The sequence below is a fragment of the Gracilinanus agilis genome, chromosome 5 (genome assembly GCF_016433145.1).
Source record: "Gracilinanus agilis isolate LMUSP501 chromosome 5, AgileGrace, whole genome shotgun sequence".
Lineage (NCBI taxonomy): Eukaryota > Metazoa > Chordata > Mammalia > Didelphimorphia > Didelphidae > Gracilinanus > Gracilinanus agilis.
In genome coordinates, this window is record NC_058134.1 from 168,149,386 (window position 1) to 168,174,256 (window position 24,871).

General features: G+C 39.2%; 1 protein-coding gene across 1 annotated transcript in view; it reads left to right on the forward strand.

Annotated features, from left to right (window-relative positions):
* The window catches only part of GRM3 (glutamate metabotropic receptor 3), a 132,513-nt gene that overhangs the window by 96,702 nt on the left and 10,940 nt on the right, over positions 1 to 24,871 (forward strand). The window contains exons 3-4 of the mRNA XM_044678614.1: positions 2,200 to 3,266; positions 9,463 to 9,637. Coding sequence (XP_044534549.1) covers positions 2,200 to 3,266; positions 9,463 to 9,637 — 1,242 coding nt within the window. The remainder of the gene's footprint in view (positions 1 to 2,199; positions 3,267 to 9,462; positions 9,638 to 24,871) is intronic.

A 24,871-nucleotide genomic window follows, 5' to 3' on the forward strand; every position in this document is an offset into this window, starting at 1 on the left:
GAGGGAGGGAGGGAGGGAGGGAGGAAAGGAAGAAGGGAGAGAGGGAGGAAGGGAAGAAGAGAAGGAGGGAGGGAGGGAGATAATTTGGGGAGGGGAGTGTTGAATACACCTGCTTGATTTCACTGGTACATGGAACACCCAGTGTAGAAACTATACTGATGCAGGTCAGTACCTATTCTACAATTTATAATATAATAATATTACAATGTAATAATAGTCAGGGGAGATAAAGAGATTAAGTGACTTGCCCACAGTCAGTCAGACAATAGATGTCAAAGGTAAGGCTTTATCCCAGGTCTTTCTGTTGTTATTCATTTTAGTCATGTCCACTCTTCTAGACTCCATTTTGTGGTTTTCTTGATAAAGATGGTTTGCTTTTTTCTTCTTTAGTTCATTTTACAGATGAGAAAACTGAGGCAAAGAGGATAAAGTAACTTGTCCAGGGTCACACAACTAGGAAGTGTCTGAGGCTAAATTTTAAACTTGTGAAAATGAATCTTCCTGATTCCAAGCCCAGTGCTCTATCCACTACACTACCTAGCTGCCCCTCAGTTCTTTCTAATAGAAGCCTACTCTCTATCCACTCTGCCAAGCTACCCCTGTGAAATCAATAATATTTGCAGTAATAGTAATAACCATAATAAAAACTCATATTTATGCACCTTTTTAGTCTTCATACTTCTGTGAAGTGAGTAACGTAACTATGCTTTCCCCTTCCTACAAGCAAAGGGCTCAGTAGAGTTACATCATTTGTCCAACACCCTTTAGCTAGTAAGTGGTATGGGCAAGATTCATATCAAAGTCTTCGGACTCCTGATTCAGGAACAAATCCAGAATAGCTTTCCAGGGCAAGAAATGAATGGAAGAAATGAAAGAATTCTTCTCAGTACCAAGCATTAACTTCACTCAGAAAGCTTTTTTTTTTTTTTATTTAGCCAATTGGTCAAGAAACATTTATTAAGCATTTTAGAATTTTGCAGGAAATAGACCTTAAAGTTGCTCATTTGTAGATTTAGTTATTCAGCTTTTTTGTCTTTTTGAAAATATTAAAGTCTCAATATATTTCAGGTCTTCTGGAACTTTTCTAGTTATCTCTGCTTTTCTTTTTTGTTTGTTTGATTTTATTTTTGTTACCATTTTTTTACATAGAGGATATATGGTAACAATAATAAAATGCATATGATTTGTTATAAGTTAAAATAAATGTTTCTCTAAGAGAAACAAATTCTCACACTAGCTCTGACCAAAAATCTATGTCTCATTCTTTCCCCTCTTCCCTCCCACACCACTCCCTCTACAAGAAAGCAGGCAATATGATATAGGTTATACATATATTATCATATAATATATATTTTCCTGCTCGTCATGTTGTGCAACAACACACATATTGTTTACACTAGAGAAAAATTCATGGAGAAAATAAAGTGAGGAATAGTAGGCTTCAATCTGTATTCAGATTCTGTGTGCTCCTTCTATAGTCATGAATATCCTTTTTTATCATAAGTCCCTTGGAGTTGTCCTGGGTTCTTGCCTTGTTGATAATAGTTGTCAGAAATCTTTTTAAATGACTTATTTGTGCATTCATTCATTCATGCATGCATACATGCATGTATTCATTTATTCCACAAGAATTTATTAAGTCTATACTATAAGCCAGTTACTAAACTCATCTTGCAGATACAAATAAAAAATAACATAGCCCCTTCCCTAAAGGAGCTTTCATGACACTAGGGGGGGAAAATACAGGTAAGTCAGTGAAAATAATATACTAAGTAAATGGAATAAATTTGGTAATTTGACTGGACTGGCTATATCTCATAAACTAATAATTTTAAACCCTCCCTTTCCATCTTAGATTCAATACTATTTTATAAGATATGATATGATATAACATGATATAATATAATTAATATAATATTGTAATGTAATATAATAAATATTAATCAATACAAAAGTATTGATTCTAAAGTAGAAGAGAGGTAAGGGCTACTCAGTTGGGGTTAAGTGACTTGCCCAAGGTCACCCGGCTGGGAATTATCTAAGGTCAGTAATCTGTGTAATATATAATTGCTTGTTTGAGTTTAAGAATCTGTATTTTAACTTGTCTCGGGTCTTCTGAAAGATGAATTAGTGGTTGAGTAAAAAAAAAAATACACACATCTAAATAATATTCTTTTGTCTCTCAATTTGTTTTCACAGCTCCATTCAATCCGAACAAAGGAATAGATAGCATTGTCAAGTTTGACACCTTTGGAGATGGAATGGGTAGATACAACGTATTCAATTTCCAGTACATTGGTGGCAAATACTCCTACTTAAAGGTTGGTCACTGGGCCGAAACTTTATCATTGGATGTCACTTCCATCCACTGGTCCCGAAACTCCATCCCCACCTCCCAGTGCAGCGACCCTTGTGCTCCCAACGAAATGAAGAATATGCAGCCAGGGGATGTCTGCTGCTGGATCTGCATCCCCTGTGAACCCTATGAGTACTTGGCTGATGAGTTCACTTGTGTGGACTGTGGGCCCGGCCAGTGGCCCAGTCCAGACCTGTCTAGCTGTTTTGACCTCCCAGAAGACTACATCAAGTGGGAAGATGCTTGGGCCATAGGTCCCGTCACTATTGCATGCTTGGGCTTCATGTGTACCTGCATGGTGGTGACGGTCTTTATAAAGCACAACAACACCCCTTTGGTCAAAGCCTCTGGCCGGGAGCTCTGCTACATCTTACTCTTTGGGGTCGGTCTTTCTTACTGCATGACGTTCTTTTTTATTGCTAAGCCGTCCCCCGTCATCTGTACTCTCCGACGTCTGGGCTTAGGCAGCTCCTTCGCAGTGTGTTACGCAGCCCTGCTGACAAAGACAAATTGCATCGCCCGGATATTTAATGGGGTCAAGAATGGTGCTCAGAGGCCCAAATTCATCAGCCCTAGCTCTCAGGTCTTCATCTGCCTGAGTCTGATCCTGGTGCAGATCGTGGTGGTGTCTGTGTGGCTCATCCTCGAGGCTCCGGGCACGCGGAGGTATACCCTGCCGGAGAAGCGGGAAACAGTGATCCTAAAATGCAACGTCAAAGATTCCAGCATGCTGATTTCGCTTTCCTACGACGTGATCCTGGTGATCTTATGTACTGTGTACGCCTTCAAAACGCGAAAGTGCCCCGAGAACTTCAATGAAGCCAAGTTCATCGGTTTTACCATGTACACCACCTGTATCATCTGGCTGGCCTTTCTCCCGATCTTCTATGTGACCTCGAGTGACTACAGAGTAAGTCTTTGCATGCCTCTTTGGCCCCTTTCTACATTTTCTTTGCCTACCGAGCACTTCATTACAGCAGCACTTTATATAAGCACCAGCTGGGTGCTTCAGTGATAGAAAGCCAGATCTGGAGACAGGAGGTCCTGGGTTCAGATGTGAACTTCGTAGCTATGTGATCCTGGGCAAGTCACCTAACCCCCGCTGCCTAGCCCTATTGCTCTTCTGCCTTGGAGCAGATACTTAGTGTTGATTTTAATAAGGAAGGTAAAAGGTTTTTCTAAAAGCCAACCCCTTACAGATGATATCCCTCATTTGTTTCTCCCAGCAAAGAGACTTCTATTGGAAATGTCACAATGAACCCTGTAATGTTCAGAATGTTCAAAAGAACATGATGTGGCCCCCGGAGCAGTGGTGTTGCTTTTAGTGGCAGGGTTGTGGTTTACCCAGGTCTGTCAGGATGCCTTGGCTTGGTGCTTTAAGCTGAAAGATGCTTCTAATAACATTTTAGAAGTAGCAAAGAGCTCTGAATACCATCACATGATATTCAGATATATTTTATTGCTCCCAAAAATAGACTCAAAATCAATGTTTATCTCTTCTATCCTCTTTAAAGCCTTGCTGCATATAGCCTTTGGATTTATGATTTTGTTTCTATAAAACACTTCTTTCCTCCTCATCTCAACACAGTCCAATTCTGTTCAAGAAATATTTATTTGTAAGTCCCTCCTCTATAGGGTATCATGCTAGGTGGCTCAGAATAACAAAAAACCCCAGTGGCCTGGCTTTTTAATAATAGCTTCTCTAGCCCACTGAGAAGACCACCAGTCTCAGACCATCCCACTAACTAACCGTAGGAAGGCAAAAACAGAACAAAATATTTTTATTCCATCCTCTAAAGAGAACAGATTTGAGATATTTCCCTGAATAAGTATAATACAGTAAAAAGAGCATTGGCTTTAGAATCAGAACATTCAAATCCCGTCTCTGAAACATATTATTTGTGTGAACTTGGCCAAGTCACTTAACTTCCTGAGCTTTGATTTCCCTTAGTACAATTTTAAAAAAATTGGATAAATGAGAAAAAGAAAACACTTTGATTACAAGCTTACTATGCCCGAGAATATAAACATCTAATTAAGAGAGCCTTTACTTTTAAGATTTGACTAGAGAAAACCCCTACAACAATTGAAAAATTGGCGGGTAAAAAAATCACTGACACAGTTCAATATATTTTTGTTGTTCTTGCTGTTGAGCAGTCATAGTTGCAACTGGATTTGGGGTTTTCTTGACAAAGATACTGGTGGGGTTTGTCATTTCCTCCTCCAGCCCATTTTACCGATGAGGAAATTGAAGCAAACAGGGTTAAGTGACTCATCCTGGGCCACATTGCTAGTAAATGTCTGTGACCAGATTTGAGTTTGGGTTTTCTGGACTCCGGGGTTGGCACTCTATCCACTGTACCACCTACTTAACTTCAATATAGTCTACCAAATAAATCCTCCAGAATAACTTGGATTATTAGGTTCTTTACACCACTTATCACAAAAAAAAATTTTAAAAACTAAACAGGAATTAGAAGTTAGAAAAATGACTTCATTCTATAAAAATATAACCATCTCTGTAACTTTGATTTATATTTAACTTCTGTTTGCCTTAAAAGGAAATGGCAAACTAAACCAGTATCTTTACCAAGAAAACTCCATGAATAGTATGTTCCATTGAAATAATGAGACACAACCAAACATCCAGGATTCTTAATATCCCATTTATGAGTCAAAATTTCAAGGGTTCTGTGAACTTGGGTAGGGGAAAAAATCCATCCTTATTTTAGGGCAGCTAGATGACACAGTGATAGAGTTCCAGTCTTGGAGTCAAGAAGACTCATCTTCCTGAGTTCAAATCTAGCCTCACACACTTACCGACTATGTGATCCTGGGCAAGTCACTTAACCCTGTTTGTAGATTCTCTCATCTGTTAAATGAACTAGAGAAGAAAATGGCAAACCACTCCAGTATTTCTGCTAAGAAAACCCCAAATGGGGTCACAAAGAGTGAGACATAACTGGAAAATGATTGAAAATAACTTTTTGAAAACTGTTAAGGAGGATGTTTGATAGAATCAGTCTTGGAGTAGGAAGACCACATCCTACTGTGTTACCCTGGACAAGTGATGGACTTCTCAGCAAGTCTCTAAGATTCTAAGCTGTGGATCAAGTGCTAAGCTGACTTAGGAGAGGGAGTTCCCACTAAAACCACAGGTCCAGAATGAAGAGGGGAGAAAAGCCATATTAAGGGAACTAGTTTAAAAAGTGCAAGAGTTCTGATTATAGTAATTTATGCATTTATTTTCTCTGGATTAAAGTAGAAAGCTACCTCAAAACCCAATGACATAGGACTCTCTCCTCATTGGTGGAAATCAGCGAGTTGCCTTGCTTCTCTTGGACCCTCTTCTATGTAGAATCTCCAACCCACATTCCAATTTTGTCTCTAGGGAGTATATTGTATTGCTTCTTTTAAAGGAATATTTATGAAGCCATCCTCAACAGAAGCAATTTGGGAGGCTTGGACTATAAATAACTGTAGAAGTAATTAGTTTGAACTCTGGTCACAGTGGTTTGAAATGGTTATCCCCCTAAAGAGTCACTGGCCAACAGAAAATGCTTCAGAGAAGAAAACATAAATAATGCCATAAGGAAGCAAACTCCCTTAGTTTTTCTGTTTTGAAAGTACAAGACATGGATTTCCTTTTAATTGTTTATTTTAGGGAGTGGCACCAATCCAACATAGTGACCAAGTGGTTTTTCTTTTTGATAGAAGAATCCTGAACCAATGCCAAGGAAGTTCTGAGGTAGATGTGTATAAATGTTTGGAGAAATGAATTTGTTTAGTAAAATTTATCTAGGTATCCAATAATAAAAATTATTCTGGGCTAGTAGTGTGCTGTCAATATTTAACAACCAGCTCTCTGGGGAGAAAAATATTCATGATAAACCTTGAAGATTCATCTGCCTTATTAACAAATTTTTCCATCACATTCTCAAGACTAGACAATCACAATAATAATAAATCAGGCCTTGATTTATAAGGTTTGCTGATTTCTTAGGCCTAATTACTGACACTGAAAATTTTATGGTTGAATCTCATGAGTCAGTTTCAGTTGCCTCGAGTACCCTGTTTTGAGCCTTTGCTGTTCCCCCACAAACAGTACAGATGACCTCAAATGGTTGACATCCTTGGAGTGAACAGTTTTGATCAAGTGGTGAAATCAGGAATCAGATAGCAAGGGGTTAAGAAGGAAAACTGTAAGAATTCTTATGTCCTGAAAAAATTTAATTTGGGGAACAGGAGTATCACAGAGGACAGTCCACCATGGGTCAGTTCATCCCCATGAGAGCTCCCATGATGTGTCTGAGACTACTCAATACCCCAACCCTTGGGAAGAGGCAGAGGGAGACAGAGATGACAAGCTAGATGGTAATAAGTACATAAGGTCCCAGAAGAAAGATTCTATGGTGACAGGACTCCAAGGAAGGAGGAAGGAGGCAGTTACATGAAATAGCAAAGTATAACAAGTTGGAGAATTGTGGCAGGGAAGAAGGAAGTATGTCTCCCTGGAAAGTGATGCCCAGGGATATCTATAGGTCATTGCTGCCTATTATGACTCTGTTAAGTAGACCACAAATACAGATGATTTTTTTCAAGGAGTATGGCTACTAAAGAAAGAACATATTTAGGATGATGGCTGGAGGAGATATCCACCTCGAGTGAGGATTTTAGAAGGATGAGGGGGACCTTGTCATGTCTATAAGCAGCAGAGGAAGGAGCCAGGTGATAGGACAGGGACGAGAATTAGAAGTGCGTGTTCCTGATACAAAGAATTGCTAGATAAAGGCATTCCTCCATCAGTGCAGGCCAACATCTTCTCTACAGCTTTCTAGTCCAAAGGAAGGGTGAGAGGTTGACATGATTTGCCCAGGGTCATAGACTTAGTAAGTGTGAGTCAGGATTCAAACTCAGCCTCCAAGGCTGGTGCTCTGTCCACTCTGCCAAGGCAGGAGTGACCTTTCCACAGAATTTCATGGAACACTTTGTTTGATGCCTCTCTAAAAGACATAATATTCTAGTTTCCTCTATTTGTTTCATCTTCCTCCTGGAATTATATAATGAAAAGAAATTGGACTCAGCGTCAGAAGATCAAAGTTTGAAGCCTGATTTATATTAGCTATGTGACCTTGGGAAGGGAGGAGGGGAAGGAACAAGCATTTATTAAGGATATTATATAGGCCACTGTGTACTGGGCCTAAGTGCTTTACAAATATTATCTCATTTAATCCTTACGGCAACCTTATGAGGTAGATATATTATTATCTCCATATTACAGTTGGAGAAAGAGAATTCAAGGGACTTGCCCAGCGTCACATGGCCTGTATATATTGAGGGTTAGATTTTAATTCGGGTCTTCTTGACTCTAGGTCCAGCATTCTATCCACTGTGCCACCAGCTTTCTCTTTTCAGCCCCTTTGAACATCTTCTACTTTATAGATGAAGAACCAAAGTCTCTTCTAGCTCTAAAATTCTAGGAATATGCCAAGTTGTAAACTCCATGAGAGCAAAAAGAATGTCATATGTCTTCGAAGTTCATAGCAATACTCTGTATACGGTAGGTACATGTACCAAAAGCAGTGGGGCATAATGGAGAGACCACTGACCTTAGACCAGAAAGACCTAAATTTAAGTCCTGCTTCTGGCGCATACTTGCTACGTGACCCTGGGCTAGATACAGCCTCTCAGATCTCTCGGGAACTCTCGAAAATGATAAGTTTCAGAGAACATGTTGACCCACATTGGGAGTCAGAGTTTCTTCATCTGGGAGTATCAGTGAATTCACAGATCCAGTCCTTATCCTGTCCTAGAAATGAATGAATAGATGAATGAATGAATGAAATCAGTATCTGAGAAGAATAATACGTGGTGTTTACTGATGTATCCTCTGACCCAGAAACTCACCTTCCTTAGCTAGAAAGCACATCCCAGGGAAATCAAAATCTCTACTCCATTACACAGGATGTTAAATTCAGGAACAGCGCCCTTGAGGTCCCATCTCAGAGATGTATGTTAGTCCTAATTCGAGAGTTGCCGGCATACCTAAGGGAACCAAAGAGAGAGATCTATGGGCCATATCCAGAAAACAGCACAGAGGGAGAGGGGTGGGGGAAAGCAAGTTGAGCAAAGAGCCTTGAGGGATGCCTTTACAGATAAAAGAGGAAAGAACAAGGAACCACTGTCAGAGATGTTGAATCAAGTGACAAGGGAGGTCAGACCACTCTGAAAGCAAAAAACTAGTTGAAACCCAGGGAAGAGAATGAACGAAGAATGACTGGTGATTAGTATGATCAAAGTTTCTAGAAATTCAACAAAGAAAAGAAAAACATAGAAGGTACTTTAAATAGATGGTGTTGAACAAATAGAAACAGATCCTTACTGCCCCAAAATTACTTGAAAACCCTACCACAAATGAACATTATCTGTGTCGAAATGTATTTTTCTTTGTGCTGTCAAACATTTTCCAATTGCAATTTTTAAGTCTGGTCACACTAGAAGTTGTGTGGATGGGTTAAAGCCCATAACCTCAAGTTTGACACAAGTGCTCCATAGTGGAGGGATTCCTCACAGGAACAAGAAGATTGTTTTTAAAGAGGACCCATTTTTTTTAACACTGCAGTGAATCTTAAAGATACCAGATATACTGGTCAAAACCATCTTCATGCCAGCCACTCATTCATCCAGCATTGGCATTTTCTTATCTGTGGCTTTGTCTAACAGTTCAGAGGAGCAAAACAAAAGAATAAGGGAAAGGGTGGGACAAGTAAAATATTCATTCAAGAACAGAAAGCAATTACCTTTTTTTTTTTAAAGCACTAAACTCTGGGGATGTGAATTCCCATAACCATCATCATCTTCCTCTAACTAACTTTTATATAATGCTCACTATGTACCAGGATGATGCTAAGAGCTTTACAATCATTATCTCATTGAATCACTGATGAATCAAAGAGGAGATCTCATCAAACGCCTTGTACTTTTTTTTTTAATTTCTATAAACTGGACTGGAAAATTCCCATTGAGGACTACTTTACTCTTCATTTAATTGTCTTCATTTTCTTTAACAGCCAGAGAACTTTACCAAGCAAATCCTCTCTTCCCAGGTGCAGACTACAACCATGTGCATCTCAGTCAGCCTGAGTGGCTTTGTGGTCCTCGGATGCTTATTTGCACCCAAAGTGCACATCATTCTGTTCCAGCCCCAGAAGAATGTGGTCACACACAGGCTCCACTTAAACAGATTCAGTGTTAGCGGAACCGGAACCACTTATTCACAATGTAAGTACAGAAATCCATTATTTGTTTTTAACCTGCCAGCCAAAACACAGAACTGTCGAATGGGAATTAGAATGGTGGGAGTAAACACATTCAGTCTTTCCGGAAAGACATACAGTTTCTCAGTCATTGTTCACTGTCATCTGAAGGGCTGCTGAGAAGTTTCTTCCATCTACAAATATCTCTCCTATTAGACTGAAATCTAGCCCCTAGAGACTCATTTGTTAGAGATACTAAGGACTTCTTAGGGAAAGCAGGAAGAAATGGTTGAAAGACCAGGAGCGAAAGCACATTGGTACCCATCTTAGCATTGCCACCTGAAACCTACGTGACCTTGGGGTAAATCTCTTGGTTTCCCTGGATCTTAGTTTCCTCGGATGTAAAATAAGGAGACTGGACTAGATGACATCCAAATCTATGAACCTATGTCCATTCAATCAAGAATTTATTAAGGTAGCAGCTAGGTGGCTCTGTGGATTGAGAGCCAGGTCTGGGGGTGAGACGTCCTGGGTTCAGTTATGGTCTTAGATACTTCCTAGCTGCATGAGCCTGGCCAAGTCATTTAACTCCCATTGCCTAGCCCTTACCATTCTTCCGCTTTGGAACCAATACACAGCAATGATTCAAAGATAAGGTAAGGGTTTAAAAAAGAGTTTGTTGACTATAAATATGCCACACATTTTGTCAGGTGCCAGGGATACAAAAATGAAACAATTACATGGCACAAGGGATAGAGTGCTGGGCCTGAAGTCAAGAAGATCGGAATTCAAATCTCACTGATGTAATCTTGGGTAATTTAGTTAACTGTGGCTACCTCAGTTTTCTCAACTATAAAAAAGGGATAATAATAATAGTGCCTACCTCCCATGATTGTTGTGAGGATCAAATGAGATATATTTGCACAGTGCTTGGCATATAGCAGGCAATTAATAAATGCTTTAAAAAATTCTGTGCTCTCAAAATGCTTACATTACATAATGGAAGAGAATGTGTGCATGTCGAAGTATATACACAATAAATGTGAGATAATTTCAGTGGGAAGGACTAATACTGGGAAGATCAGGAAAGGATTCATACGTTAGAGCTGAGATTTGAAGAAAATTAAGAATTCCAAGAGGCTCCAAAGATGAGAAAGCGAGGCATGTCAGGCACAAGGATCAGCCTAGGCAAAGGCACTGACATGAGGTAGTGTTGTTTGAAAGGAACAACAGGGTCATTTTGGCTGAATCGCAGTGTGTGAAAGAGCCATATCTAACAAGCCTAGTCAAATAAGTCCACTATTATAATTCAAGAAGCAACGAGGTGTCACAGGGAATAGAGTGCCAGACCTAGAGTCAGGAAGATTCAGCTTTCTGAGTTCCAATCTGGCTTAGTAGCTGTGTGACCCTGGACAAGTCACTTAATCCTGTTTGCCTCAGTCTCTTCATTTGTAAAATGAGCTGGAGAAGGGAATGGCAAACGACTCCAGTACCTTTGCCAAGAAAACTTCAAGTGAGGTCATGAAGAATCAGACATGATTGAAAAGTGACTGAACAGAATTAAAACTCAAGTGTCCCTGGGAAGGTGTGATTCTCAACTATTAGGAATAAACATTGGATTAAGGGCACTAGTTAAAAGGAGAAATTAATATATAGCTTACTGTCAGCTAGAGAAGGAAAGAGGAGAACCAGGACTAGGAAGAGTGCCTAAAAGGGAAAGTCAAGAAGAAAGCATTTAGTTCTCATTCAACAAACCTTTATTAAGTAGTTTATTGATGCAGGGAAAAACTAAACCATCCCTTTCCCTCAAGGAGGAACATCCCAGTAGTATTGGGAGTGCCATGAGATAAACAGCAGAGACAAAGACATACTTTACCTTTTTATATAGGATCAACCAGAGATAATACTTCAAAATACTCTAGATCTCTGAGAGTCAACTCCTTAGGGTCCCAATTTCTGCAGCTAAGTAAGATTTAATTGGCACTCTTCCAAACAGAAAAAGAAAAATCCTAATGAGGTAGGTTCTCAGGGAAGCCTGGCCCTCTCCTCTAACCTTCATCAGAGAGTGGTTAGAGACTCCAGAGTCTTTGGAGCCTCTCAAATGAAAACCCATTGTCAGAATGATTGCAGTCACAGAGCATTTTAAGGACTGTGAAATCAGTTTCTTTGCTTCTCTCAGAAACATGCATGCTTATTTCTAGAGTACACAATGCTCCCCTCCAAAGCAGTCCAGCCATTGAAGATGATTAGTCTAAACAAGGCAAAGCTGAGTTCCTTGGGCTACAGCCAGCTAACATTGTCAAGTCTGGGATTGAACAGTCTCCACAAAGCAGGCTGGGAAAACTCCTATGATTGAAGGCTACTGGGCAGTATTTCCAAGAGGAGTCCCTTGCTAACTATTTGCAGAGTATGGCCAAACCATACAGAATGTCCATTATTAACCCTAACCACTGGGATAGGCATGAAGCAGGAAATGGGACTATTTTTATATCCATTGTAAGTCATTCAGACTTCAACAACTTAGAAATATCAGCATTGGGGAGAAACTAGGAAGAAATTGATATCTTTCCTCTCTCTCTGGAGGAAAAAAAACCCAATAGTATAAATCAGATTATTACTGGATCATTCATCTAGTGCATGACAAGGGGTTTTCTAACACTTCAGAAGCACCAGTTTACATAGAAATAATGTAACCACCATATAAACAAAAATGATACTGTTTAGGCTAATTTGTTTTAATTGCTCTCTCTGTTCTGTTTCTAGAAGCTAGGTTTTTGCTAAACCATATTCAGTTAGCCTACTTTGAGTTATTACAAGGTATCTACAGATGATAAAATTGCATTTCTTCAGAGATGTTTTATAACTTGGACTTTTTCATTGTTCCAGACTGACCTCTTCCAATTCAGTCCAAATGTGATTATCACAGAGAGTCAAGTAAAGGAAGTAGCCTGAGATTATACCTTCTATCAACCCAGAACTTAAATACCCCTAGTCCAGGGGTCCGCAATGTATGGCTCTCGAGCCTATCTGGCTCTTTTGAGGGCCAGATATGGCTCTCTCTGCAGGAGCCATAAAATCAATTTTTTTTCAGATGCCGTTACAGGAGCCGCACTGTGAGCACTGTACAGCTCTCATGAAATTACATTTAAAAAAATGTGACATTTATGGCTCTCACGGCCAAAACCCCTGCCCTAGTCAATCCTGGAAGTACTTTGTAAATATGAGCATTCCTACAGATTGGATAATATTACCAGAAAATCTTGAATTTGTTATTTTAATTGACCTTTACATTTCTAGGAGGTAATAAGTTGCAGATATCATTACTTTCATTTTGCAGAAAGGAAAATTGAAGAACTCACAACCAATCAAACAAAATCCCAACAAAAACCTAAATTTCTTGATTCTCAGTTCTTTGTTCTTCAAAGTCAGTGTACTTTGCTGGAGACAAGGACAGAATAAATGGATGGGTAAAAGTAGGAATCTGGAGATCTTTGGCTCCATTCCTGAAAATGCCACTGACCTGCTACAAAAGTCTGAGCAAGATCCTTGTCTATCTGCAATGTAAAAATGAGGACAATTAGAATCTCTCCTCTCTCACCTTCAGGGATATGTATCTTCTCATCAGGAAATATCTGAATTTCTTTGAGTTCATCACAAAGTGTCTATATAAAGGAAAGAAAGAAAAGGAAAGGAACTAGGATTTATTTAATGCTTCCAATTTCCTGGCACTGTGCTAAGCATCTTACAAATATCTCATTTAATCTTCACAATAGCCCTGCGAGATAGTGGTTTTCAATGGTCTTATACAGTGGTCCTTCTTCTCTACGCTTTATTTTCTTTCTTCCACATCCACCAACATCTTTTATATTTAGATAAGAAGAAAAGGATTTTTTTATTTGCTCAGTATTAGAAGTTAGAGCCACAAGCAACTTTAGTTCCCAGGATTAATGAAGAAGGATCCTACTCTGGGAACAAATGGAATTGAAAATGCTGGTGTCCATAAAATGTCTTTTCTTAATTCCAAAGTCTTGCTAGGCAACCATACCCCAACAAAAATGGGTGTACATAACGTGTCTGTTTTTACAATCTTTAGTATATTAGTATATTGGTATATTTAGTATTGGGTAGAGATGTACCCAATCTTGCACAAAATAGATATCTTTTCATTACTAGTTGTAGCAATCATATAAATTGAGGATCATAGAAACCAAGAAGGGAATGAGCATTTATTAAGCACCTCCTATATGTACTAAGCACTTTACAAATATCCCATTTTATCATGCATAAGAGGTCCTATTATTATGCCCAGTTTGGAACTAAGGAAACCGAGGCAGACAGAAGTTGAATGACTTGTCCAACTAATAGATGTCTGATGTCAGATTTAATTCTCATCTTGACTCTAGACCAGTGGTTCCCAAACTGTTTTGGCCTACTGCCCCCTTTCCAGAAAAAATATTCTTAGTCCTCTGGGAATTAATTTTTTTAATTTTAATAGCAATTAATAGGAAAGATAAATGCACCTGTGGCCATCACTGCCCCCGTGGATCACTGCAGCACCTACCAGGGAGAGGTGGCGCCCACTTCGGGAATCACAGCTCTAGACCCAGAGCATTATCCATTATCCTGCCTATCTACCTTAGAGGTGAATTTTGAAGCTGGCAAAGACTTGACAGGCCATCTTCTCCCACCCCCTTTAAAGCATGATGAGGCCAAAAAAAGATAAAAGAACTTGGCTAAGGTCATACTACCAGGGAGTGGAAGAGCAAACCTATAAACCTGAGTCTTCTGATTCCAGAATCAATTTCTGCTTTACCTCTAAAACTGATCAGAATATATTAGCAAAAGCTGGAAAGCAATGTAATATGATTAAAAGAACATTGGACTAATGTCAGAAGACCTCAGTTTGAATTCTACTCTTTCCATTTACTCTCTTTGTGATCCTGAAGGGAAGCCGAGAGTACAGTGAAAAGTGTTTGGAGTCAAGAAAGAGTTGGGTTTGAATCCTAGCTCTGGCACTATATAAGAATAAAGAGAGCCAGCAAACCAATGTTAATGATAGAAGGGAGAGAGAGAAAGTCTATGATGGTGGACTTTTAGCTCTCCCCTCCCGCTGAATATACACTGCCAAGACTTTGAGGGGGTATCACCCCAAAACTAGGTGACCTGGATGGTTGTGCCACCCCAAGGGAGTTAGGGGCGAGGCTTCCCTATAAGAGGAAGTATGGGGGACCCCAATCCAATTCCCAATGAGGGCAGGGTTCATGCAAGCCTTCCCCGAGGTCAGCCAACTTCACAGTGGGTAGTCTGGCTCCAAGATGGAGGCAGCTAGACCAAGCTGTGATTCCCCTCCACCTTGTTGTCACTCAGGCTCTCTGGAACACTATCTGGCTAATGAATATCTTTTATTAATATCAATATAGGGATTTGGGAAAGGGGTGAAGGGCAGAGGGATTTTGAGGTGCCCTCTTCTCTATTTCTATGGGGTCCATCACTAGGGTGGGAACCTTGGGGTTCCCACTCCTAAGCATCTCCCCCCACCCCTTCTCCTTCTGTTTCTGTTTCTATCCTTTTCTATAATTGTAAGATAGACCAGAAAAGGTCTCTCAGCAAGATTGGGTAATGGGAGAAGGAGACTAAGAGATGGCTCCCAAAATGGAGTCCCAAAACTTAGCTAACTGGTTGGTTGAAGTCTTGCTGGGTGAGAAGCGATGGGAGGCCTTTGACCAGGGAATAAAGGTATCAATGTCCAAAGAAAGATCCTCAGGAAGCCCTCAGGACTGGATTCAAGCTGAGATATTCTCCTCCTCCCTCTCTCAGTCCTCCACTGGAAGTTCTCCTCCTCCTTCTTCCTCCCAAGAATTACCCAGAATCCCCTCTGGTCTTAACTGTCACCAACTGTCACCAACAACCTTCTTCTGGCTCTTTTTTGTCCCATCCTGCATCCTTACAACTGACATCTCTAAACCTCATTTCCCTAATCTATAAAATGGAGATAACATACTTATACTGTTTACCCCACAGGATTATTATAAGAAAACCATTTGATGCTTTAGAACTTGGGGTTTAAGATGTTATATAAATGTGAATTTTTTTTCACATTGTCTTCATGGACCAGACCTTTGCTTTCATTAGTATAGTTGTTTTAATGTGCTTCAAGGAAGAAAACTCCCTCTATCGATGTTGATTGCTTACCGGTTAGGCATCTTAGAGTCAAGAGGGCACTGGAGGACCTAAGAAAAACAACCTGCCAAAGTTCTTCACCCAGCTTTATGTATCAGCTATAGGACCTTGAAACCAGGCAATTATGACTCTGAGATCAGCTCCCTAATTTTTAATAATAGTTTTTACCATCTACTATCAGGAAGACAAACTTGATTCTGCTTCTTCCTCTTCCCACGGCTTGAATTATAGAAAAGGCCAAGCCTTCTCAAGCTCTTTGTTAGTTCAGCAGTAGTTCAGAGCAGGAATGTGCCATCTTCACAAAGCAGAACAGGCTAAATCTCAGGGTATCTCACTGCTAATCTGAATACCATGATATTTATTCATTGTGGTTCCCTCCATTCCCCATCAACAGGGGCAAAATAAGAAATAATGTAGAACTTTGAACTGGTTAGAAACTTCAAAATCATCTAGTTCAACCCCCTTTATTGAAAGGTAGGCAGATAAATGTTTAACAGGGGGTGGGTGGCATATACTCTTTTGAGTTTTATGTATGTTATTATATCTTCTCCATCACTTTCTTAAAGCTAGACAATCAACAAAACAATAACTCAAACCCTCATTTATAACACTTGCTGATTTCTGAAGTATAAATACTCACACATTAACAGTCAGCTCTTTTGAGCTGATCTGAGAAATTTCAAGATGGAGTTAGCACACTCATTTTATTGATGAGCGAATTAAAGCCCAGAGAGATTAAACTATTTGTCCAGAGTCACACAGGCCACCAAAATTCCCTCAAAGATCACTAATCAAAAGCTGACTTTCCTCAGGATATAATCTAACCCTGCTTCAGAGAACAAATGCTGATGAAAACACAGAAATGAAATTCTGGGTCTGTGTCCTCAGATTGGAGACAGAGGATCTAGATACAGATTGTATCAAACTGAAAAAGTTTGGAGTTGGAGTCGATACCTACCATATTAAAAAGAAAAAAAATGTTTTGTGAGGTCTTTTTCTTCTAAGCCAATTTAACATCATATGCATAATCCCTAAATACATCCTATTTAGATGAATAGATTCTTTAAGCCATTTAGTACCTAAAGTCAGCTAAAATACACAGAAGCTTCAATCTAAATTGATCCTTACCAGCTGTGTGGCCTCTCCTGGCCTTCTGAATTTTCTGCCTCAACTCAGTTACAATATTCATCACAAAGAATATTCTGTCAGTGTAAGCACTCATGTCTGAGGAGACTGAGAAAAATTCAAACAGAAAGTTGGCAAAAGGAATACTTAAAAAATAGACCCACAAGCCCTTGCCTTTAAGTCCTGTGTTGACCAGCCTCTTGTTCCATCAACATGGGGACAGCTTCCTATCCATCACAAACAGCTTGCACCAGGATATTCACCAGCATAGATCATTTTTGTCTGCAGAGCTTAGCTGTCCACATGCTCAAGATGCTCTCAGAGCAGTCTTGATCTCCTGGCATCAATAGCCCACAAGGAAGCTCAATCAATCAGATTTGATGATGATGAATGAAACAATGTCTGTAAGCAGTACCTGCCTAAAATGTTAAATCAAAGGAGCTGGAGCCCTTTCCAAAGATGCCTTTGTGTCCATCTTAAAGAAATGCACCATTTCCTTGAATTAACAAAGTTAAGTCACATTAACACTTCTTGCCTTCTTGCCCCTGTTAAATCTGAATTTAACTTCAAGATTATTTTTTGTCTAAATTTTGCCTAAACCAAGGTTCTTAATATTGTGTCTGGGTGAGAGAGAAGCAGAGATCTGTTTATAGATGCCTGCTCATATCATGTAATGATATTTGTTAAATTCCTTTATGAATATGGAAAATATAGTGCAATGCTGGGGTGGGGGGAATGTGCTTTTAAAAAACAGTCAGGTAGTACAATAGAGTCAAATACAAAGCTGTGAATCAGAGGACCAAAAATTTAATCATATCCCTACCACTTGCTAGCTGTCTGACATTGGGCAAATCCTTTAACCTTTCAAAATAATTTTTGTCTCAGTTTTCCTTTCTATGTAACGAGGGGGTTAGGCTGGATAGTGCTTCCTGCAGTTACCTAAGCAGATATACATTACCTCATAGTACAATACACATTTAGATCACATACAGCACCCTAAACTAATCCCTACATGATTTTCTTAGCACCCAGAAGAAAACAGGTACCAGTACAAAAATAAATTGAAATTATTGTTTCTTTATTTTTCCTTTTCCCTCCATCTCCCTCTCTGTCTTCTTTTATACTTGGTTTTTCTTTATAGTTGGTTCTCATGGGATTCTGTAAGGAAACTGAGTGAACTTCCTATAGGCAGAAATGTATGGGGTTTTGTTAGCTAAATCAGCTTAATTGTAGGCAGATTAGGAACCATCAATAAAGTATGACTTGATTGGCCAAGGAAAGGTCCCATCAAGCCAGAGAGAAATAAACCATCACAAGTAGGTTATGTCTAATGTTTCAAGTTTAGAACCTAATTTATTTAGCTCTTCTTTAAATATTAGTGTCCCTTGGAATGGCAACATTTCAAGCTTTCCATCATTTATAGGGGATAGAAGATAGATCTGTTATTCCATTACCATAGGGGATAACCAGCGGAGAAAACTTCCTCTGCTAATTCAAATCACCACATTTTCAAGAGAGTCTCTGAGAAGTGACTTCACAAGGGTTTCACAACATGTTATATCTCAAAGGAAGGACTTAAGCTTTCCTAATTCTGAGGCTGGCTCAGTATCCAACATTGTCTTTCATTCATCATTTATACCTTAGTATAAGTGAGTTTCATCTCTTTTCCTGGAAGCATGTTTTGATAGAAGAAAAGACGGATATAATAAGTGAATTCTGTAATTCCAAATGGCATGAGGAGAGAATAATGGGATTTAGAGACTAAGGTCAAAGAAGATAAATTTCACCTAAGCTGATTCATCCTTTCATTCAATAAATCTTAAGCACTTAGTAGGTGGGCTGTCATGTGACTTCACAATCTAGCCTATCGTTGACTCTGTCAGTTAGCCTAACTATGAGGCTTAAGTGAGTAATGTGAGTAATAGTCAGAGTTAGAAAAAAGCACAAAGAGGTAGATAAATGTAAGTGGGATCAAGGTCTATTCTGATGACTAAGTAGGTGATAATTCCTAATGGCTAAAGTGATGAGTTTGGAATAAAAAAGAATTTTACCTCAGGCATTTAATATTTGTTTGACCCTTAAAAAGTCACCTAACTTCTTAGCCTCAGTTTCCTTTTCTGTAAAATAACAAAAGTAATAACTAGCATTTTCCCATGGGGTTTCTCAGGATAACAAATATGATAATATTTATAGAGTGCTTTGCATAACTTAAAATACTTAATGTGAAATATTACTATTACTATTTACAAAAATGTTTGTCAAAAGTAGATCAAAAGGAAATTTGTTATTAAACCAGGACATAATCTATAGAACATCTATCATGCTATTTTCTTCCATTTTTATAGGTATCAACCCATGTACCCGAGTAGGTTTAGATAGCACTATTCTAGATGGATCATTTTAAGATCACTTCCATTGAGAAGTAGTATGGTATAGTGCACATAATGGCCTTGTGACACTATGAAAGTTACTTAGTCTATCAGGGAAATCTAATATTATAGGACAAATTGCTTTTGTACATTAGTTATAAAATATTTACTCATATGTGGGTTCCCTACATCGACAAAATCTGAGTCCAATCTCTATCCATTTATTGGAATCACAAATGGCCACTGCCCGACTGGAAGTACTTTAGTACCCCTATCACTCCAGCCTCAGTCATAGCAGTATGGAACCATTACTTTACTCACAAAAGAAGCAGGTACCAGGGAACCTCCTATAATCCACTCCTTGGAAATCTCTAACTTCTCTAGCAGCAATCTCACACTAAAACTGGGCTGTCAAGGTCATCACTTATCCAGGTGACATCTATTCATCTCTACAGAAACTCCTAGGGCAGGCACGAGGATCCCTTTCTATTGGCATAATCAAGAGGATAAGTGAGAAAACAGGCTAGAAGACCCAACAGGAAAAAGGGGGAACCAAGCAGTTGGTGGATATTAGAGCCATCATGAACACATCATTCAAACTAGCCAAAAAAGCAAATGTCCTGGGGGGAAAATATTAAGGGTCACAAGGATCAAGGAAATGGAAAAATGTGACAGACAGAGGCAAGCTGGAATGTCTGCTCTGTTTAAATATTTGTATTTTTTCCAACACTGATGTATTACCCAGTTACATAATGCAATGACTCTGGGGATTTGAGCTCAATGCCATTAAATTGACTGATAGACTTGGCATCCAAAAAATCTATTAAATGAATACATTTAGCATTGATCGAAGGCACAGGTTATCAGAACAAATAGGGTCTTTTACTTCAAAACCAATGCAGCCTGGTAAACCGGGGAGCTGTTCCTATCCTCTCCATTAAGGAGAGAGAAAGAGGATGATTGCACAGAGTGGGAACAAAGCATCGATCTGGAGCACTGAATTTGTGAGACTAAATATGCCTTTTGATTGGTGTGAATTGCTCTTAGAGATCAATGATCAAGCTTATTAGGTCATTTGCAGTTAGCTACAGTTTTCTCATTGAATGTAGAAAAGGACTGTGTATCTGCTGCCTTTCAACACCTTCACTCCTAGGAAAGCCAACATTGGGCTCCCCACATTTCTTTTTTGCTGGCATAATGAATGATTATAGAAATCTGCTCAAGAGCCCTTGAGAAAATGGACGAAACTTACACTATTGAAGGTATCATGAGCTTTTATGAGAATAATAGCAAAAACTCATTACATACAAGAAAGCAAAAGCTCTTAGATCTTTCACACATTATACAACCTCAGGGAGAGTAACAGATGTCCAAAATATGGGTTATACCAATAAACTATTGGGGGAGGGAGGAAGGAAGTGAAACAGTAAACTGACAGTTTAATTTTTTATTTTTATTTATTTTTTAGACTGGGTCTCCCTCTCTTGCCCAGGCTAGAAGTACAAGGGTTTAGATTTTTACCCCAAATCACTCCAGCCTGAGCATTATTGTTCTTCAGTTATTTTCAGTTGTGCTCAAGTTTTCATGACCCTTTTGAGGGTTTTTTGGCAGGATACTGGACTGGTTTGCTGATTCCTTTTCCTGCTCATTTTACAGATAAGAAGACAGAGGCAAACAGGGTTAAGTAATTTGTTCAGAGTCACATAGCTAGTAAGTGCCTGAGGCCATATTAGAACTCAGAAAGATGAGTCTTTCTGGCTCTAAGCCAAATATCTCTATCCAGTGTGCCATCTAGCAGCCTCAATCATACCTGTGTAAAACCATTACTTTATTTATAAAGACTCATTAACCCTAACTCATGAGTAATCATGAGCCCAGTCTCATTCTAATTGGCATGGGATCCTTTTTTTAAAAAATCCTTACCTTTTGTCTTAGAATTAATGTGAAATATTGGTTCCAAGGCAAAAGAGTTGTAAGGACTTGGCAATTGGGGTTAAGAGACTTGCCCAGGGTCACACAACTAACTAGTCCTCCAAACTCCAGGTCAGACTTTCTATGCACTGAGGCACCTGTCTCAGCATAGGAGCTTTGACCTAATTCCTTTTTATTTTAACCTGGGCCAGTTTGTCCATAATTGTGATGCCTATTCGCCCCCACTCCAAGTGGCAAATTATATTAATGCCAAATTTAGCACAGCTACTCCATCTGCTTTTGCCCAACAGGAGCTCAGAACTCTGAAGCTCAAGAGATCTGCCAACCTTAGCCTTTCTGGGAGCAAGGATTATAGATGTGCACCTCACAATTCAATTCTACAAACATTTACTGAAACCTACTACAGAGGATGTCTCAAGTCTTAGTGAAATTTTAAGCGCTAATAGTTTAATAATAACTTTATTAAAACTTTAATAGCTCAAAATTACTCTAAGATTTTTAGGACACCCTGTATACAAGGCATTTTACTCCAGAGATGCTGGGGATTCAAAGTTTAAAATGGTAGTCACTGCCCTCGAGGAGCTTATAGTCTATCAGAAGGCATATGGCATATAAACAAATAAATATAACACAAGGTAAAATGTGATCAGAGCCAAGAAGAGGTCCAGACAAATAACTAGGAATTTTTGGAGGGTAAAAGAAGATTTTTTCAGTCAAGGGTTATCAAGAATGCTTCACAAAGGATACAGCACCTAAAAATGGACCTTGAAAAAAGATGATTTTAACATAGAAAGGGTGAGGTCCAATCCTGGGAAACGTAAATGGATGGAAGATAAATCAGGGACCATCTAATAATACCATTTAGCTGGATACTAGAATGCCTGAACAGAAGTAAATGTGAAATAAAGTTGGAAAGGTGCTCAAACTCCAGGAGAGTTAATGAAGGTTTTTGAGAAAGGGAGTAATATAATGGACCCTCTTTGTTGGGAAAATTCATTGGAAACTGGGACAAGGGTTGATTAGAGAAGGGAGAGAATGGAAGTAGCAAGATAATAAGGAAAAGTTGATTAAGCTTGAAGGATTTGTTTTGTTTCACTATGCATGTTTGTAACAAAAGATTTGTTTTTTGGTTCTTTTCAACAGAAGGGAGGGAGAGGCAGGAAGAAAAGAATATACAACTGAAAATAAAATAAAATTTAATTTAAGACGTGATTCCAAGCCTGCAGTACAGTACTAAACAACAGTGGAGAGAAAGACTTTCAGTTCAAGGGATATTTTGAAGGTAGAATCAATAGAACTTTGCAACTGAATGTGTGTTGAGGATGAAGAACAGAGAGCTTTAATCTGACCTTGATGTTTCAAGCATGTGTAATGAGGGAGATGATGATATCATCAATAGGAATAAGAACTACCTCTACCGATATAGCATAACCTTTCCATAACAGTAATAATAAGAATAATGATGGAAATTTTTTCTTTACCAAACCTGTGATTTCATTGATATAAAAATTTCCTAATAAGGATCTTCCTCTTTTTTGGAGGTTTGTCAGGAGACACTGAAAGTTTAAATAACTTTCCCAGCCAAGGTCACACAGTAAATATATGTCAGAGGCAGCATTTGAACCTACATCTTCAACCAAAATATATACTCTTATTATATAAATACATATACTACAAAATGTGTAATATATATATATGTACTATATTATATATACATATATAATATACTAAGAGCACCTACTGTGTTAAATGCTAGAGATATAAAAGCAAGATATATTCAGGATAAATTGGAAATAATTAACAAAAGGGAAGGCACTAGATTTAAGAGGGGTTGGAAAGATAGAATTTTGGTTGGGGCTTAGTTTAAAGGAGGTCATGGAAGTCAGAAAGAAGAATTGATGAGGAAGAGTATTTGAGGGTCAGGACAGTTAGGGGAAATGCCCAGAATGAGAGAAGTGTCTTTTTTGTTGACTAACAAGGAGGTAACTGGACTAAAGAGTAAATGTCAGGGAATAAGACATAAGAAAACCAGAAAAGTAGAAGACTCAGTTGTGAAGGGTTTTTGAATGCCAAAGTATTTTGTTTTTGATACTGGAGACAATAGGGAGCCACTTGAGTTTGTGAGTAGGGGAATGCCAATGATTGCACTTGCACTATAGGAAAATCATTTCTGGGGGCTAAATCACTTTGGTGAAGTAGAGACTTGAAGCAGACAAATCCACCATCAGGCAATTGCATTAGTCTATGCATGAGGTGATAAGAGTCTGCACTCAAATGGTGGCAACATCAAGGAAAGAAGGGGGCATATACAAAAGATCTCACAGAGGTAAAATCAACAGGCCTTGCCAAAAGCTTGGATAGTTGGGGTGAAAGATAACGGGGAATGGAGGAAAATTCCAAAATGGAGAAACTTGGGAATTGGGAGGATAGTATTACTCCCCCTCCCCAAATAGAAAATCAAGGACTATTTTTATGTGTGACTGAAATAGGGTGGAGGAGTGATCCATGGTAAGTGAGTAAGTTGAAGAGTTGAGCAGGGCAAAGGACTCTAAAACTGTGAATGCCCTTTGCCTCCTCAATACCATGATTAGGTCTCTACTCCAAAGAGATCCAAAAAAGGGAAAAGGACCTATTTTTACTAAGATATGTATTGCAGCTCTTTTTGAGGTATCAAAGAATTGGAAATTGAGGAATTATCCAATTGGGGCATGATTAAACAAGTTGTAGGTATATGATGGTGATGGAATACTATTGTGCTATAAGAACCCTTATCTTCTTGATGGTCATAGATTGGACCATGAGAAGAATTACCAAGGACAACAATACAGGCATTCAATGGACTCATACCAAACAGCTTGAGGACCTTGACTTCGCAGATGACATCTGTCTCCTTTCTCACAAGCAGCAGGATGAGCAAGCCAAACTTGCACGACTCTCTGAAGAGGCGGAGAAGACAGGTCTGAAGATCAACAAGAAGAAGACCAGGTGATCACAGTCAACAGCAGACAGGACCTGCCAATCCAACTACAGGGAGAAAACATCAAGGAGACGGACCACTTCACCTATTTGGGTAGCATAGTCAGCAAGGACGGCGGGGCAGATGAGGACATCAGAAACCAAATCAAGAAAGCCAGACAGGCATTTAACACCCTGCGGTCTGTCTGGATCTCCAAAGCACTGTTCCTCGTCACTAAACTCCAAATCTTCAATACCAACGTAAAGGCCGTCCTCCTATATGGATCAGAAAGCTGGAGAGTGATGAGCCCTAACACCAATAAACTACAGGTCTTTGTTAATAGATGTCTACGCCACATCTTGAACATCAGATGGCCTGAAAAGATCTCCAATGCTAGTCTCTGGGAAAGAACAATCCAGTATCCCATTAGTCAGGACATAAAGAAACGTAAGTGGAGATGGATAGGACATACACTATGAAAACCGGAAGACAACGTAGCCAGACAAGCATTGAGCTGAAACCCTTCAGGGAGGAGGAAAGTCGGAAGACCAAAACAGACCTGGCGAAGATCTGCCGAAAATGAAACAAAAACAGTCGGAATGACATGGGCCCAGCTGGGGGAAGTTGCCCAGAACAGAGTCCGCTGGCGTGAGATGGTTGCGGCCCTATGCTCCTAAGGAGTCAACAGGAAGAATAA